Genomic DNA, 17,273 nt, shown 5'->3' with positions numbered 1-17,273 from the left:
TCTTATTTGTGACCCTGTAACATTTTTTTTCTTTTTTTTTGCTCTAAGCAACCAGATAGAAGAATGTCTACAGAAGGCAGGCTAAGGGCACACTTATATTTTTCCTTAAGAAGAAAAACGGTGGGTGTTTAGAAATACCTCCATGTGGAGATAATGAGGCCCAGCTTGCTTATTACCTTTTCTCAGCCTGGGTTTACCCGATCGAGCTGAGAGCTACGCCCTCCTTTACTATTTAGCATGGTTGCCACAAAGCCATGAGGCTTCTGCAGTGATGCTGAGGGAGGGAGACGGTCACATCCAATCTCTTTAAGCATGTGACAGGGGTGTGGTCCAGTGGTGGGGGCGGGGCTTGGCTTGGGCTCTCCCTGCGTGGAGTAGCCTTTTTTCATGAAATGAAGTATTGCTACTAAATAAAATTATTAATTTTTTTTAAACAGGCGCTTGAATAAAATTGTTTGGAGAGCATTATCTCAAGAAGAAAAAGAAAAGTAAGCCAGTTCCTTCTCATTTAAAAAAAAATTGGTGAAATTCATATAACCTACAATTAACTATTTTAAAGTGTTCAATTCAGTGGCATTTAAGTTATTAAAAATATGCAAACCACCACCTTCCTCTAGTTTCAAAACTTTTTAAAATCACTTCAGAAAACACCTTGTGCCCAGTAAGTAATTCTTCCCTGTTCCTCTCTCCCCCTCTGGTAACTGCCGGTCTGTCTTCTGTCTTCGTGAATTGGCCTCATCTGGATATAACATATGAAAGGAGTCATACATCACGTGCCCTTTTGTGTCTGGCTTCTTTTACTTAGTTAATGTAAAAACTTAATGTTTTCAAGGTTCATCCAAGTTGTGGCATATAAAGTATTTCCTTCTCCTTTCAGTATCTGTTGTATGTATATATCAGTTTGTTTTTTCATTACCCTTTTCTCCCTCATTTCCCTTTGACACTCTCATAAGACGTATGTTGGTAAGCTTGACAGAATCCCACGTGTCCCTTAGACTCTATTCTTCATTCGTGTATTCTTTCTGCTCTTCGGACTTTGTAATCTCATTTGATCTATCTGTGAGTTTGCTGATTCTACAGCCTGCTCACATCTACTGTTAAAACCATCTAATGAATTTTTCATTTCAGCTATTGTGCCTTTCAGAATTTCTATTTAGTTCATTTTTCATAATTTCTCTCTCTTTATTGATATTGTCTAGTTTCTCCTGCATCATTCTCTTGATTTCTTTGGTCCTTGGTCCATGGTTTCCTTCACCTCTTTGAGCTCTTTAAGATGGTTATTTTAAAGCTTTTGTCTACCAACCCAGTGTCTGGATCTGTCCATTTCTTTTTTTCCACCTGTGGATGAGCTCTGCTTGCATGTTTCTTTGTATGCTTTGTAATTTTTTGTTGAGAACTGAACATTTTGGACACTGTAATGTAGCAACTCTGGAAATCAGATTCTCTTTCCTCCCCAGAAATGACTGGTGTTGTTTGATGGGGGCTGTGTTTGTCTCTCCACACTGTTTTTATAAAGACTATATTCCTTGTTATGTGGGCTCCCTGAAGTATTGCTGTGTTATCTCTGTGGTTAGCCAGTGATCTGACAGAGACTTCCTTAAATGCCAGCCTCTCTCTTCAGCAGGCATTCTCCTGGGTGCTGTATCCCACTACATTCCAGAATTCCAAAATAGTTTATTCTAGCATTCATTGCTGGTTCAATAGTTGTTTTGGTAAAAAGACTAATTCCTTGATTTTTCTACTCCATCATCTTTCATGTCATCGCTTCCCTCCTCACTGTTGAAAGCAAGGTGTGAGTGGACTATGTGCTATCAGTCTGATGCCCATTCTTTCCTTGTCGAGTGCACATAACTCGTTGGCTCTTCTGTCTCACCTTTCCAGAAGGCTGCTTATGTTATGGCCTGGAAGGTGAGAGCTGAATCAACTAGGGGGTTTTCCCTCAGAGAACGCCCTGCTTTGTAATGATCATATTTTGTGCACATAGACAATAATAGTACAAGATCAAATGAGAGAGAAGTACCTACGGAAATTGGTGTTAATGGGAAATGAAAGATCAAAGAGAGAAATCTCTTAAGCCTTAGATGGGACTCAGGCTTGTGTCTTTACGTGTGGTTTGTCCTAGAGAGAATGTTCCATGTGCACTTAAGAAGAATATGTTTTCTGCTGTTGGCTGGTGGTGTGTCCTGTATTTGTTAGGTCCAATCAGTCTACAGTGTTAAGTCCTCTGTTTCCTTACTGGTCTTCTGTTTGGTGTTTCATTATTGAAAATGGAAATTGAAATCTCTTACTTGAATTCTGTTCTCTATTTCTCCCTTCGGTTCTGTTAATATTTGCTTCTATATTTGGGAGCTCTGACATTAGAGACATTATGTGCATATATATTTATAATTGTCATGTCTTCCTGATGGATTGACTATTTTACCATTATATAATGTCCTCCTTTGCCTCTTGTAACAATTTATGACTTAAAATAGTCATCATTTGCTGATTTTTTCTTCTGATTCACCAAGTCTGCTTTTGAACCTCTCTAGTGATTTTTTCATTTCAGTATTGTGTTCTTCAGATCCAGAATTTCCATTTGGTTCTTTTTTATAGTTTCAATATCTTTATTGATATTCTCATTTTGTTCATGCATCATTTTCCTGATTTCATTTAGTTATCTATCTGTGTTCTCTTTGAGTTCACTGAGCATCTTTAAAACCATTATTTTGAATTCTTTGTCAGATAATTCATAGATCTCCATTTCTTTATGGTAGATTTCTGGAGATTTATTTCGTTCATTTGATTGGTCCATCTTTCCCTGTTTCTTTGTGTGTTTTAGTATCTTTAGGTGAGATTTGGGCATTTGGAAAAAAAACAGGCACCTCCTAGTCTTCACAGATGGCTTCTTACAGGGGAAGACCTCCGCCAGTCACCCTGACTAGAGATTCTGGGGACCTCACATACCTTTCCTGGGGAAATGTCTTCTCTAGGCTTGTGTGTGTAATTTCCCAGTTAAAGAAGTTTGCCCTTGTTTTTTCTCAGGAGCCCATAAGCCTTTGCTCTTGCTGGAGTCTGCCGTTGGTACTGCAGGATACCTGGTGGTATAATTTGCCTTTGTTCTCACCTGCCCCTAACCTGGCATCCAAAATATACTGCCATTCTTATTAGTGCTCCGAGTCAGGTGAGACCGATGCCAGTCTCTCAGGCAGCCCCACAAAAGACCAGAATGTTGGATGTATGTTCCACTCTTCTCTCTCCCTCCCCAGGGAGAAGCCAGGATTTAAGAGTTTCCTCCCAATTGCATTACGGTGTGCCAGGGAAGGAGAGGGGCTAGGCCAGGCAAGATGCAGTAAACTTTCGTACTTACCTCAACGCCTGCTCTTCTTGGCTTTGTGCTCCTGGAGGGCTGTGACCTCTTAACTGGCTTCCGGAATTCTCACAAAGGCAATTTGGTCCATGTACTGTTGCTAAGTCGGTGTCTCTGTAGGAGAACGAGGGCCTGGGGTTTCTTGTTTTACCATCTTGCTGATGTCACTCCAATTTAGATTTTTAATAAGGATTTTTGCTGTCTTCTGGAGAAAAGTTTGTTTGTGGATTGAGTTGTGTGGTTGTACTGGATTTACACTGTGCTCTCCCAACATACGATATCTAAAAAAATGAAATGTCACCTTCAGCAATAACAGAATGATAATTAGGAGATGCTTTTCCTCCCATATCTCTCTCAATTGATCAATCCCCCCACCCTTTCTGTACCTCCTTCCAGGAGTATCTGACTCAAAAGTAGCTGGGACTGGAAACAGAACCCAGAACTTGGGCCCTCCACTCCCACTCTACACTGGCTTCCCCTGGACTCACACAGTCTGTCCATCAGCTGGTAGAAAGTCTGGCTTCTGTTTTTTGTGCACCAAACAGTGAAGCCAGAAAGTTTAGGCCTATTTAGGCTTACAAGAGGAGAGGAGATAAAAATAGCTAAAATGAGCTAGTAGAAGAATTATTGCACTGAGACAAACATTTGGGTTTAGGGTTTTTTTTTTTCCCCCACTTTGTTTTGTTTTCCAGAATCACTGCTAGGCATAGTTGTGTGAAATCTCTTTGAAACTCACTTTTGAAATTCTGCCAAATGTTAGGCCTCAGGAGAAAGGAATGGGTTCCAAATACGCTGAAAAAAATTGTTGAAAAATAGTGCTATGTATCAAACTTCTATAAAATCAGACAACCAAATTAGGTAATGGGGAAAAGTGCCTACTTAGACTCAGAGATGATTTTTTTCTCACTTGTGCGGGTTGCCAATGCCCTGATGGACCAGAGGGCACGGCTGAGATTCTGTTCACTGACACCTAACTTCTGCTTTGACAGATGTTTCTCAGGGGAGAGTTTACTGAAAAACCATCTTTCCGTATTTTTTTCTATTAGGGTCACTTTCTGTTTCTTCCTCTTCTTCTTTTTTTTAGGTTAGATGCAAACAAACCAATGCGGTACTTGGAAAACAAGGCAACTTTAAACGAGGCGTTAGAACGGTTGAATTGGCCCATTTCATTGAAGGAGCTGTCAGTGCTAGAGAATGAAATCCTAGCTGGGAAAATGTACGTGCAGCAGGCCATGGAGCTCCAGGAGGCTGCCAAGAAGGAGAATCACGTGAGCAGGGCGCTCGGAGAGAAACGTGCCGTGGAGGTGTGTCTGTGCCTCCCTCCCCTCTGTCCCAAGTCACTGCCATCCCTGCGCCGGCCTCCCCCCACCTCTCCCATCTCTCACCACACTGCTTTCTAAGAGTTAGAGTGAACCCGCTTACGGTCTCAGGACTTCTTTCAACAGAAAGGAAATGCCATTTGATTTTAATCGGGCCTTGTTTTTTGACAATACTTTTTTAATTGAAAAATAAAACTAAACAGAGGTATAATGTAGTAATTAAAAGCCTGGACTTTGACACGAGCCAGACCAAAGTGCGGCCTCAGATCTGCCACCTAATCCGTGCATGATCCTGGCCAGTGACGCTGTCTCTCTCAACCTTAGCTGTTGTTGTTTTTAATCAGAAAAAAAAGCGTTTTAACAGTAGCTGCCTCACAGGGTTGTTATGAGGGTAAAATGAGCATTTTAAAGTACTTAGTATTGAAAGCCACCCATGAGTATTAGCAATTACTATTGCTAATAAAACAGACCTTCTCAAAAGAAAATTTAATATCTGACAGCCTTATTGTTTATTACCACATTGGATCCTTTACTTTTATTTTTTCGTAGTATAGTCAGATTATATAGATCATTTACTTTTAATTTTTTTCCTTGAATAGGTTTTAGACATAGATGCAGTCAGAATGACCATAATCGTGTTGTTACGTAATCCTCCTAGTGGAGGAGATGTACTGGAATAGAACATAACCCCAGTGAGGGCTGAGATCCTGTCTGGCCTTACTCATGGCTGTATCTATAGCACCAAGAATGATGACAGGCATGCAGTGGGCTCTTGACAAATGCTTATGGAAGAAATGAAACCGAAGTCCTCATAGCAGAGTGTTGTAAATATGACCGCAGAGGCACAGTCATAGAACGGCTGGAAGACGGGGGTTCTGGCTGAGCAGTTGAGGAAGTCTTCATGGAGGAGGATGATTAAACTGGGTCTGGAAGGACGTGTAGGAATTTGAGGGTGGAGGTGTGAGACGTGTTCTGAGTGAGAGAAACAGCTTGTGCAAAGGCAGGAAGGTGGGAAGAACATGGCATGTGCACCAGGGGCATGGCAGGAGACAGATGGGAAAGGGAAGATGGCCCCAGAATACAAGGAACTTGGACATCTCTCCTAGGATCTGGGACTTAAGCCTGTAGAAAGTGGATACCAGCAAGGGATTTTTAGCAAGTAGAAGACTTGTGTCTTGGTAACAGATTTGTGTCTTGGAAACAGATTTGTGTCTTGGAAAGATTATTCTGGGAGCCAGATGAGGCTAACGTAGAGGGGAAAGACCAAAACCAGGTGCAAACTCCATCGAGAGGTGCTGAGTCCTTGAGGCAGGCCAGTACAGTGGGGAGGGAATAGGTGAAAGAGACAGGAGTTGGTGGAAAGTAAGGTGTGGGGTGAGCCAGAGGGCAAAGTTGAGGATACCCTCCAACTTCCTGTCTTGGACACCTGGGAGACAGAGGCATTGCTCATAGCATATCCATCACACCTCTGCTCCTCAAGGAGACAGCCCCTCAAAACACTCTGTCATTCTCTAATCCCTTTCCACATTTTTGTTTTCTTCACAGCACGTTTCACCACTGGACATTGTGTAAATATTTGTTTATGGTCTGTCTCCTCTGCTAGAATGAGGCTGGGACTTGGTCCGTCATGTTCTAGGTACTCCTGGTGCCTGGAGTATTGCTTGGCACCTTGTAGGCACTTCCAAGCATTCAAATGAGCAAATGAAAGAATGAGAGAAAGAGGTCCCATGGGAGGAAGAGTGGGTTTTCGGGGAGAGGTAATTCACTTTAGGTCTTCTTGATTCTTGGATGTCCACAAAGCATCTGGGTGAGAAAGGCCAGCAGGCAGCCACATGTTTGGTGCTTAGGAGAGAAATCTGAGTTAAGGAAATAGATTTGGAGGTCATTTGAGGTGCTAAGGGAGGAAGAGGAGACTGTGGAAGGGGCCAAGACAGGAAAGTCAGAGGAGCAGAAGGCCCGGGGTAGGGAGCTGTGATGCCAGAGCCCGAGGAGGAGAGGCGGCAAGAGCCCAGGGCCTGGAGTCAGACAGACCCCATCGCACGTCTCAGCACTGCCACGTTCTAGCCGTGGGACCTTCTCAGGCCCTCTAAGCCTAGGGCCCTCATCTTTAAATTAGAAGGAGCATTGCCCACCGGAAAGATGGCTGTGAGACAAGCACACAGACCGTGCTCAGGACGGTGTGCAGTGCTAAGTGCGCCACAGGAACTGCCCTCAGCGTACATCGCCCATGACTGCTGTGTCCATTACGAAAGTACGACCGAGGAGCTCGGAGAAGTTCTGCGGGGTGATGTCAGAAAGCCGTGTGCGTTTCAAGAGGGAGATCGTTCGTGATCTTCGCCAGAACAATTTCAGTGGAAATTTAAGAGTGGAAACCAGTTTGCAGTGGGTGGAGGCATGGGTGGAAGTTGGGAAGATAAAGGTAGAAAGTGAACACTTTTGTTTCAAGGTCTTCGTAGGAAAGAAAAGAGAAAAAAGATGGAGGGAACTTGACCTGTGTGCCAGAGTAGGAGGAGACATTTAGTTTGTGTAATGGAAGTGATGGGTCCATTGGTGCCCCCTTTCTCAGTTGGGGGCTAAGGCTCTCCTTTCCCTGCCTGGCCCCTACCTAGGGTGTCTAAGGCCCCCAGTGTCTGTCCAGGGCAGCACCCATGTCCCCAGGATAATTGTCTGTAGGTAATGAATGGGCAGGGAGAGGTTCATAATTTGACAGTTTATCTACAGAGTTCTTTCCTCTCTTTGAGTAATCCTCTACGGTGAAAGACTTTGTATATTATTTTCTTAAAACAATACTTCTGCTTACCAAGTATGATATTTTTATTCCATTTTTTTTTCATGCCCAGCTGATTTGATCCCATGACCCACTAACAGGTGTCAGCCTTCAGTGTGAAATATGGTTGGAACCAAATCTCAAGATTGCAAGGCTTTTGAGATCCTGGGGTGAAAATTCATCACAGATGGAAGTCATCTTTAATGATTCATACATAAATAGGGTCTCATTTTAAATTCTCTTAGCAAAGACCAAGGATTTTGATCAAGGATGGTGATTTGGAGAGGAAGAAGCCTTCCATTTCTCATTAAGACACCCTAGAGTTTACTGATAGCACGTAGCCAAAGGTAATCAAAGTTGGTTGGAAGGGGACCCAATCAGAAATGCCCATGCATGTTCAGAAGGGAGTGGTCACGGGATCTGATCCACTCCAGGGCACCTTGTGGAGTCTGGATGTTGGTGGCTCTCTGATAACTGTCCTCTGTCACATGTTGGCATCGAGCGTAGCTGCTACATTGCTTCCTGAGTTTGGGAGAGCTTCGTGATTTTTCTGTTGATGAGGATCAGAGATGGGGAGAGGTAACTACACATGCCAGTGTCTGGCTAGTCTGCATCCTGACTTTCTGCTCCGGCTTTCACTAGCAGTCCTTTACTGGCCCCAGATCAGACATAGGAGAGAACTATTATCCACGTGCTTTTCCCAGCACCCTACACCGGACACATTCCATGCTTAATTTCCCCCCTTATTTCCATAATCCACTGACTTTGTGGCATCCCTGGAGATGGGCACTTAGCTTACTGACTACAGAATGAAAGGAGAGATCTTAATTCTGAAATTTTACATTCCCCTTGAAAGCTCCCTTCACCCGCGCCCTATTGTTGCCATGATGGGAGATTTCAGCATCGTTGGCCAATCCTGAGCCCTCAGAGCTGCAATATGGTGGAAGTCACCAAGGGCATCTGAACTATAATTAACCTTCCCTAGTTCTCACCAGGAGCCTGATCTAGGGCAGCCCCTGCAATGTTGTCCTTCAACATTTCCTTTGTCAATAAGGATTGTTCTCCAGAGCAAATCCTAACAATCCAGGCCCAGAAAGATCCAACAGGATCTCTGCACCCATAACTTTGACTGCCTTGAAAAATGTTGGAGGCAGAAAATCTTGTTAAGCTGTAAGCAGCTGTATGCAACACTAAAAGAGGCCTTGGAAATGTACTGACACAGCTAACTGCACGTGGTTACTTCACCAGGTTGTGACTGGCAAGGAATCTGGAGTCTGTGGCCTTGAGGGATGGCGACTTGAGCACTCCACTTCATGAAAAAGCATCCAGGAGGAAGAGTGGTTAGGAAAATGCATAGCGGGAGGGAGGATGGGGGTGAGGCTGGGGAGAATGAAGAAGGGACGATCAGGGACCACTTGGATTTGAAAACATTATCTTGGGTTGTGACTTAGTTGGGGAGACTTAGGAGTTTCTTTGAGTTGCATAAAATGAAAGTCAGGATCAGCAGTTATATTTGCTCCCGAATAATATTTGGGCCAATTGTCATGCCTGCTCTGTAGCTCATCATTTGACAGTTCTCAGTAGCCCCTCTTTAAAGGGCCAAGGGAGGCATCACACCTCAACCCTCTCTGACTAGGCAGCCTTTCTCATCCCACAAGTAGAAACTTCAGTCTCTCCTGCTGATTCCTGGGTCTGGTAGGAAGATTAACTCCCTGGTGACTGTGACCTGTTCTCCAGGGACACTTGAGACACCCTGGGGAGAAGGTGGAGAATTAGCCAGTCTGGGTTGTGTATCAGCAATGCCGTCACACAGAGAATGACACTTGGACTGAGGGTGGAAAGAATGAAAGCCTATCGATTATATCCAATTCTGCATAATCACTGAATTTACTTATATTTTAAATGATATTAGAATCAACTGTATGTATATTTCATATCATTTCTTATTTAACATTATATCTTAAGCAATGCTCCATTGAATTAAATATTGTTTTAAAACATGAAAAAAAAAAAAGAGACACCTGCACATTCAGCCAGTACCTCGGTGATAAGTTAACATCTGGGAATGGGACTGAGGGAGGATGTAGGACATGTGACCAGGGGGGACTGAAATCTCAGAGAGAGAGGTGCCCTGATGGGATGGGTGAGGATGCTGGAGGGAAAATGCTGCCAACCTCATGATTGCACCACAGTTAGCAGGGATTTAAGAGAAGGTCCAGCTCAGGAACACCAGCCACTGAAAGAAATTCAATGGGAGGAAAAACTCCCACCAACTCTAAATATTATCTGAAAAAGGTGTCTGTCTAGTATCTTGATGTTCACGAGTGGAAGGGGGGTGGAAATCAGCTCTAGGGACAAAGATTGCGACCGGATTGTCTTTTCCTTCTAAAGCTAAAGACAACTCTCTGGGCTGGAGATTTCAGCTGGGTGGACCCCAGCACCCTCCTGCCACGAGGCTTATCTTTATTCATTAGCTAAATTTTATTCTAAACAGGTTTGGGGATGGTCACTGACCTCCCTGTCTGGAGTAGGTGAAATGAGTGTGGAGGGCTTATCCGTAGGGTCCAGGCAGGAACAGCATCCCATTCAGTTGCTTCAAGTGAAGACACATGAATGAAGGGACTATTCGCAGAGATGGAGGCGGCCACCAGGGGATTTCACCCCTGCACTGGGAATAGTGGGAAGTTGTCGTCACCCCTAGACTTGAACGGTGGGGGGAAAAGTGCAGGTACTGCAGCCGGTGAGAGTGAAGCCCGCCAGCAGGAGAGGGAGGTGTTCCTAGAGAGACGGAGGGAGGGAGGGAGGGAGCCAATACCCCAGTCTCCTCCTGCTGCTGCCCTCTGGACTCCTGCCTCCCATTGGCTTACCCTATCGGGAAGTCAGCCAGCAAGGGAGATGGGGGCGTGTTGTCCTTGGGGGTCCTGGGGCGTGGAGCCGGACAGGGCTGGGGGAGAATGGACCCGGTGAGTGACCAAAGTAACCAGCACAGAGATCTCTTGAAAAGTTTTCTTAAAGGCCCAACATCTTTTTTTTTTTTAATTTAATGCCATAGCCTCATGCAGGATGTCTGTACACAACCATAGTAGACAGTTGGTGGTGGTCCACACTGCAGGCAGTGACACAAAAGTGGCTCCAGAGTGTGGCTATTGTGCACCTCTGGAGTAGGGATAACTCCGAATGACAGATCGCAGAGCTGTAGTGATTCTCAGGTTTAAATAACTTAAAACATTTCAAGTTTTTCTCTCTTTGGTTCATCCCTCAAAGAGCAGTGAGGGAATATTCCCCGAGAAGATATTACAAGTTTGCTCTGCAAGCTCGGGGAAGCAAGCGCTTCATTCAGCATAATAATGCATATTTATGGTTAGGGTCCTTTGCTGCTACCAAAAAGAGAAAAACAAACACCCTCCAAAAGTTCCCCCTTTCACAAAAACCCTGTGAGTTGCTATTGGTTAAGGCTGGATTGGAGCTTTTTGCTTTCAGGGTGGTTACCTCCTCCCCATAGCCCAGTGCTGCTCCGGGCTGGGGACTGGAATACCGTCTGGTAATTCAGGGCTTCATCCTGCGATTGTTTCTCGTGCTTCCTGATGGGCCACTCGCACAGCACCAGGGACCACACTGGGTTGAGGGTAAGACTAGACAGCTCTGCTCGGGAAGCAGCCCCCGCAGAGGGAAGTTGGAAACCACGTAGAAGTTTTGGGGACGTGTGTTGATCAGACTGTGTTTTCTGAAGTGATGACAGACGTTCCCCAAGGAGGAGGGGAAAAACAACTCCACAAAAACAAGTCTGCTTTGGATTTTAAAGCAACGCTAAATGCCCAAGGCTTCTTAAAGGGGATGATAACTCTGCACGTCCTTCTGGCCAAAGCTTCCCCCTTAAGCCTTAGGCGCACCCAGTGTCCTCATTGTCCCCGTGATCCCCGTGCCAATGTGCTGTGCTTGTGAGAGGTCTTGCAAGGAGATTTAGCTTCCTCTTCAAACAGGAGGGGCTGAGGCAGGAAATTCCACTTGGAGCTTCATCCTTTGGCCTAAGGTTTTGACTCCTGATAAAATGCAAATACCCTGGGAAGGAATGCGCTCTAAGCCTTTCATTTCTCTCTCTCTTTTTTAATTGAAGTACCGTCAGTTACAGCGTGTCAGTCTGGTGTACAGCACAATGTTCCAGTCATGCATATACATGCATGTACTTGTTTTCATATTTTTTTTCCATTAAAGGTTATTACAAGATATTGAGCATAGTTCCCTGTGCTATATACAACAGGAACTTTTTTTTTAAATCTATTTTTATATACCGTGGGTTACTCCTCACTCTGCTGCCGAGATGGGTTGGGCAGGAGTTTGCCACCCCTGATTTACATTTTCCCGTGAGGATTTTTTCTCATTTTCTTTCCAGGGCCCATTTCTAAAAGGGAGGCAGACCCTGGATCCTCTTGTGGTAGAGAAAACCCCTCCAAATCTGAATAAGGGGAGAGACAGTGAAGGTCAGAAAACGCTCCAGGCTGGCCCTGATCTCCTCATCAAGGTTTTAAAGAAGAGTTGAATTATTCACAGAGACAGTTTGCAAATGTTCTGGTCTAATAATCAGCAATCCTAGCCAGAGAAAAGGTCAGAACATGCCTGCCCCCACATGTATTATCCTATTACAGCGGTCACAGACTTTCCTCGGCTTTAGGGACAAACATGGACAGACAAGCACGTTGGAGCTGCCCCTGGTACAGTTGAGAGGTTGCATGCAGCAGAGTTCAGTGATTTGGGTCAGGAAAATATATAGTGGTTTTATAACAAGATTCCAAGCCAAAGACTAGTTCTAGTTACGTCATACAAATGCATTCTGTACCTGATGTGGAAACGTTGTTTGTTAAATGGAAAATTCGAAAGTATCAAACACTGAGTGATTTCACCCCGCCAATGCAAACCTGAGAGCGTGACCTTGGAGCTAAGTAATGAAACGAAAGGAGGGTGGCACCATTTTGGATCGTGATCTACATCCCTTGGTAATGGAATCTGGCAGAGAAGTGAATTGGATTCTCTGAATTTTGGAGACAAGGCAAAATCGAATGGCCCAGTGGACATCATCCTTACTGCCGGTGTCCTTGCCCACCTGACTTCCTCAGTGAAACTGGCATGCAGCTACCCCCATGCACCTAAGCCTGGAGATGTGCTGGTTTATTGGTTTAGTGCTAGCATGTCTTGTTCTCATTCTCTGACTCTTATCCTCTATGGATTCTTTTTAAAACCCAGTGGCATCCTTGTATTGCACGTGGCAGGAACGGAACAGGGTGGAGAGCGCTCTCTGGCATGGGCTGTACATACATGTATGTATGTCTCTAAAGTCTTCGGCAAGATTCAAAAGCAGCAGGATATCGTCTTCCTGGACAGGTGCTGTCAACCTTGTGACTGAAGGGATGGTGTGTCTAGCTGCCCTGACTGATGTCCTTCCATCCCGGGAAAGCGATGCTGTGTTTCTGTGAACGAGCTGTTGTGTTTGTTTTAACAAAGCTTGATGGAATTTAGGCTGCAAATTCTGCCTTACTTTCTATGTACAGTGGTCCCCATATCAGTTCAGTTTTAAGAGCCTGTTCCCAACAGCATAGAATGGAAGGTACTCAGAGTGAGTACATAGTATGTGCACATTGTATAATTCTTCAACAGTGCGATTCAAGTAGAGAATCCCAAGCTATCCTGTATCTGTGGTTTTCACTGTCTGCATTGACTTTTTCTATCAATTATTAATGTTTTATCTTTTTTTTTTAAGCAACAGAAAAGTCAAGGAACTCCAACAAAGAAAATCAAATCCAAAAAACTGGATCCACTCAAAGGCCAGAAGGTGATTGCAAGATGTGATGAAAATGGCTTTTATTTTCCAGGTAGATGTTTTATTTTGTAAGATTCCTTTGTTAAGTAATGTGGTATCAGGAATTAGAATTTCTCTAAAACACTGACACTTTCCCTAAAACACTGACACTTGATGGGCTGTACGAAGGTATTCCACTTCTAAAATGAAATGATGGTGAGGTTTCTCCTCATATTTGTGGGGAAATAATAGCCAGAAAAACTTGTTTATTTTAAATCTCTCATTTAGTAAACACATTTTTACTACATATCTATTGTTCCATGTGTGTAATATTACTAAGTATTCTAGTGTAGTGAGGAAACAGGAGAAAATTCTTGTCTTTGTGGAGCTTACTTGCTAGTGAAGGAGACAGACAACCAACCAAATAAATAAAATATGTAGTGTTTCAGATCCAGGGCTGTGAGGAAAATCAAACCACAAAGGGAGTTGAGAGTGTCAAGGTGAAGGTTGCAATTCTAAATATGGTGGCTAGACTGGGATTTCAAAATTGTAGAATAGATAAACAAGATTATACTGTATAGCACAGGGAGATATACACAAAATGTTATGATAACTCACAGAGAAAAAAATGTGACAATGAGCGTGTATATGTCCATGAATGACTGAAAAATTGTGCTAAACACTGGAATTTGACACAACATTGTAAAATGATTATAAATCAATAAAAAATGTTTAAAAAAATAATAAATAAATAAATAAAGATGGTGGCTAATGAAGAGCTTCCGGGGAAGGTGGCCTATGAATAAGGACTTGAAAAAGGACAGGAAAGCCATGAGATTCTTTAGGGGAGAGAGCTCTAAGCACAGAGAACAGCAGTACAAAGTCCTGAGGCTGGAGTGTCCACGACATCCTCTTCCCGGGAGCCAGTGTGGCTGGATCAAAGAGGTTTGCCGAAGACATCTGGGGCAAGTGATCCCGAAGGAATCAGCCAGGTGAAGTTCAGCAAGAACTCTATGGATAGTGAAAATCATATGTGTGAAGCTCTAGAGGTGAAGAAAAGCATATGTCTGGAGAAATAAAATAGATTATGGCTGGGACCTAGAATGCAAAGGAAGGGTAGACAGTAACAAAGCTCTTCAGAGAAGGTGGGTATGGGGCTGCTCATAATGGGTCATGTTAAGAAGTTGGGACTTTATTGCGGAGCCACATTTAAAGCAGGAAGAAACATAATCATACTTGAAGTTTCGAAAAAATCTCTCCCATTGATGTGTGAAGAGTATATACAGTGGATTAGGATGTCACTTAGGTCCCTGGCTTGGGCCATAAGGTAAATGATGGCACCTGTCGGAGATGGTGTGGACAGGAAGATAACGAGGTGTGTCTGGGACATGATGAGCTGTAGGTGCACCATGAGGCACTGGAGTTCTCAGAGAGGCTGTTGGAGATATGGATCTAGAGTCTGGAGAGGAAATCTGTCTGGAGATAGAGATTTTTGACACCTCAACACAAAAGTCATTGAAATCATGGTAAAGGCCTACTGGGAAAAGAAAGCTTAGAGAAAGAACCCTGAGAAAGAGCTGTCAAGAGATTATACTTCGAAATATAGCTGCTCTTACATGTAGGCATTACCTGTCAATCTCCAGTTAAAAATAATTATTTATTAAGCATAATTAAATCAAATCTGCCTTTGAAGCAGGAAAAATACTTCAACAGGAGTTTGGGTTTCCTGCAGGCACATGTGTAGAGCTGACAACTAGGATATTTTATTTGAAACTGGGTAAATGTGCTTTGAAGTTGATGGGATGGGAGTAAATACGGACCTGGATGTGTGAGATAATGAAACTCTGCTTTTCAAGAGCAGGGCCTGAGCACCTTCCATTTCTCTGGGGCCTGATCATAGGAGACCAGCCCTGCTTGGTTTTCTGAATCTGAGCCGTAGTGAGGGATCCAAGGCTAATTTGGCAGTTGAATGGAAATACATGAAAGCACTGGGTTCCCAATGTGCCTGGATTAAGGCTTGGGATCAATTTGCTGGCCAAGGTCCCAGAAAAAAGTAGTATTGCTCGAACTTTTCCCTAGCACCTTCCCTGTATGATAAGAAAATGCAGAAGGGTAACCGCCGCTCACCCAGGGAATCGGGGAAACGGGGCTCACACTTAGCCACCGGCGGTACCTGAGGCCACGTGGGCAGTGATCATTGCCCCGGTGATTTTAAGTATGCAGCTAGAAGCAGGGGACACGCACTCCTAACAGCTCCATGGGGTTTGGCCATTTGGGAATTTTTAATTTGCGGCTCAAATAAATCATTTTAAAGGTAATAAACATTTGGATTTAGTCCTATACTCAGTTATTTTGATTAGTGGCTTGTTAGTAAATACTGACTCTGCCGAATTAAATGATGAGGCTGGGTAACTGGATGTCCTTAATTTTTGTTCCCCTCCCCGCAGTCCTCCTCCCTTTGCACCGAAGTCAATGAATCTTTTCTTTAATTGGGAATTTCAACTCTATTTTACCCTTATAGCGTTTTTTTTATAAAAAATAATTTTAAACTTACGGAAAATGTGCAAGAATAATAAACGCCCAAATACTCTTTGCCCAGATTTACCAGTTTTTAACATTTTGTCACATTTATTTACCACCGTTATTATTTTATTTTTCTATTCTCTCTCTCTCTGTCTCCTTCGCTCTACCCATAAAACATACATTATTTTTTCTGAACTATTTGAGATTAGGTAATGTCATCATGCCCCTTTGCCCGTTAATCCATCAGTGTGTATTTCTCAGGAACAAGGCTATTCTCTTAATAAAACCACAGTTGAGTTATCAAATTCAGGAAATTTAATATTATTATATACTCTTTTAACTATATATTCCAATTATCTTAATTGTCCCAATAATAACCTTTATAGCATTTTTTTCTCTCTTACAAAGTCTCAATTCAGAATCGTTATTAAAATTTTGTTACCGTGTCTCTTTCATCATTTTTAATCTAGAATCATTTTCTAGCCTTTCCTATCATCTGTCATGATACTGACATTAAAAAAATTTTTTTTCCTTTCTTTGGCCATTTAAAACAAGACACATGAACTTAAGAATCGAAAATCAGCAGCTATTTCTTTGCCACATGAAAGGACACGGGATTTGTCAAGGCCAGCATGGGAGCTGGAGCAGGGGTGCCAGGCACTCACACCTTGGGAGCCCAGTGGGGTCGAACACATTTCTGTCTCGGACTAGGGGGTCCAAGTGCAGCTGTCACTGCCAGGGAAATGTCATGTCAAAACTTCCCTCTAATGCTTATAATCCCTTTTTAATGGGAAAAGAAATTTCAACTAGGATAAATGACAAAATACGTGCACCTTAACACCAGTATTTTCTTTTCCTGTTAGAATACTCTCTCTGTATATAACTAAAAGACAAGAAAACTTGCTGCTTTTTTTCCCTTCCTTTACTGATTACTGATTTTAGGGAAGCCTTTGGGTGTGTAATATTAGCTGAAAAGTTGATGAGGGGAATTCATATTTCCTTTCACGTTCACAACTTAACAATAACGGTTTTCTATCTCCAAGTGTTACAGAAGGAAATACGGCTAAAAGAAACAAACAAGAGAATCGGATGCTAGGAAGTGTCTGGGGAGAGAATATTTCTAGGAACCATGTTCCCATCAGGACGGTGCTGGTGATGCTGGCTGAACGGGCTTCCTGTGTTCTCTCAGCTTCCCAGCTCAGCTCCAGACCACTCTGACTGAGCAGGCATCCCACAGGATCCAGTGTTATCTGGTGGAGAAATCAAGTGGCAGGCACACTGATTGAAACAGGCAAAGTGTTACAGCTGAGTGAAGTCAACAGGCTGCGGCAAGCCTAAGGGAATAGGCATTGTCTTTATATTTTATTTTAAATCTGACTCCTTACAGGGGTTGTGAAGAAGTGTGTGAGCCCCACCCTTGCGCTCGTGGGCTTCCGGTATGGAGACACCAAGGTCGTGCCCATCTCATTCATCACGCCTGTAGGGGGTGCCATGCCCTGCCCACTGCTCCAGGTACCTGCTCCA

General features: G+C 43.4%; 1 protein-coding gene across 1 annotated transcript in view; it reads left to right on the top strand.

The window, feature by feature from the left end:
* Positions 1–17,273, top strand: part of LOC140689981 (von Willebrand factor A domain-containing protein 3B-like) — a 72,210-nt gene that overhangs the window by 41,684 nt on the left and 13,253 nt on the right. The window contains 4 exon segments of the mRNA XM_072951355.1: positions 438–488; positions 4,434–4,653; positions 13,188–13,299; positions 17,137–17,261. Of these exon segments, the coding sequence (XP_072807456.1) occupies positions 438–488; positions 4,434–4,653; positions 13,188–13,299; positions 17,137–17,261 (508 nt within the window).

The sequence above is a fragment of the Vicugna pacos genome, chromosome 28, assembly GCF_048564905.1.
Source record: "Vicugna pacos chromosome 28, VicPac4, whole genome shotgun sequence".
Classification (NCBI taxonomy): Eukaryota; Metazoa; Chordata; class Mammalia; order Artiodactyla; family Camelidae; genus Vicugna; species Vicugna pacos.
This window is presented reverse-complemented; position numbering and strand designations above follow the sequence as displayed.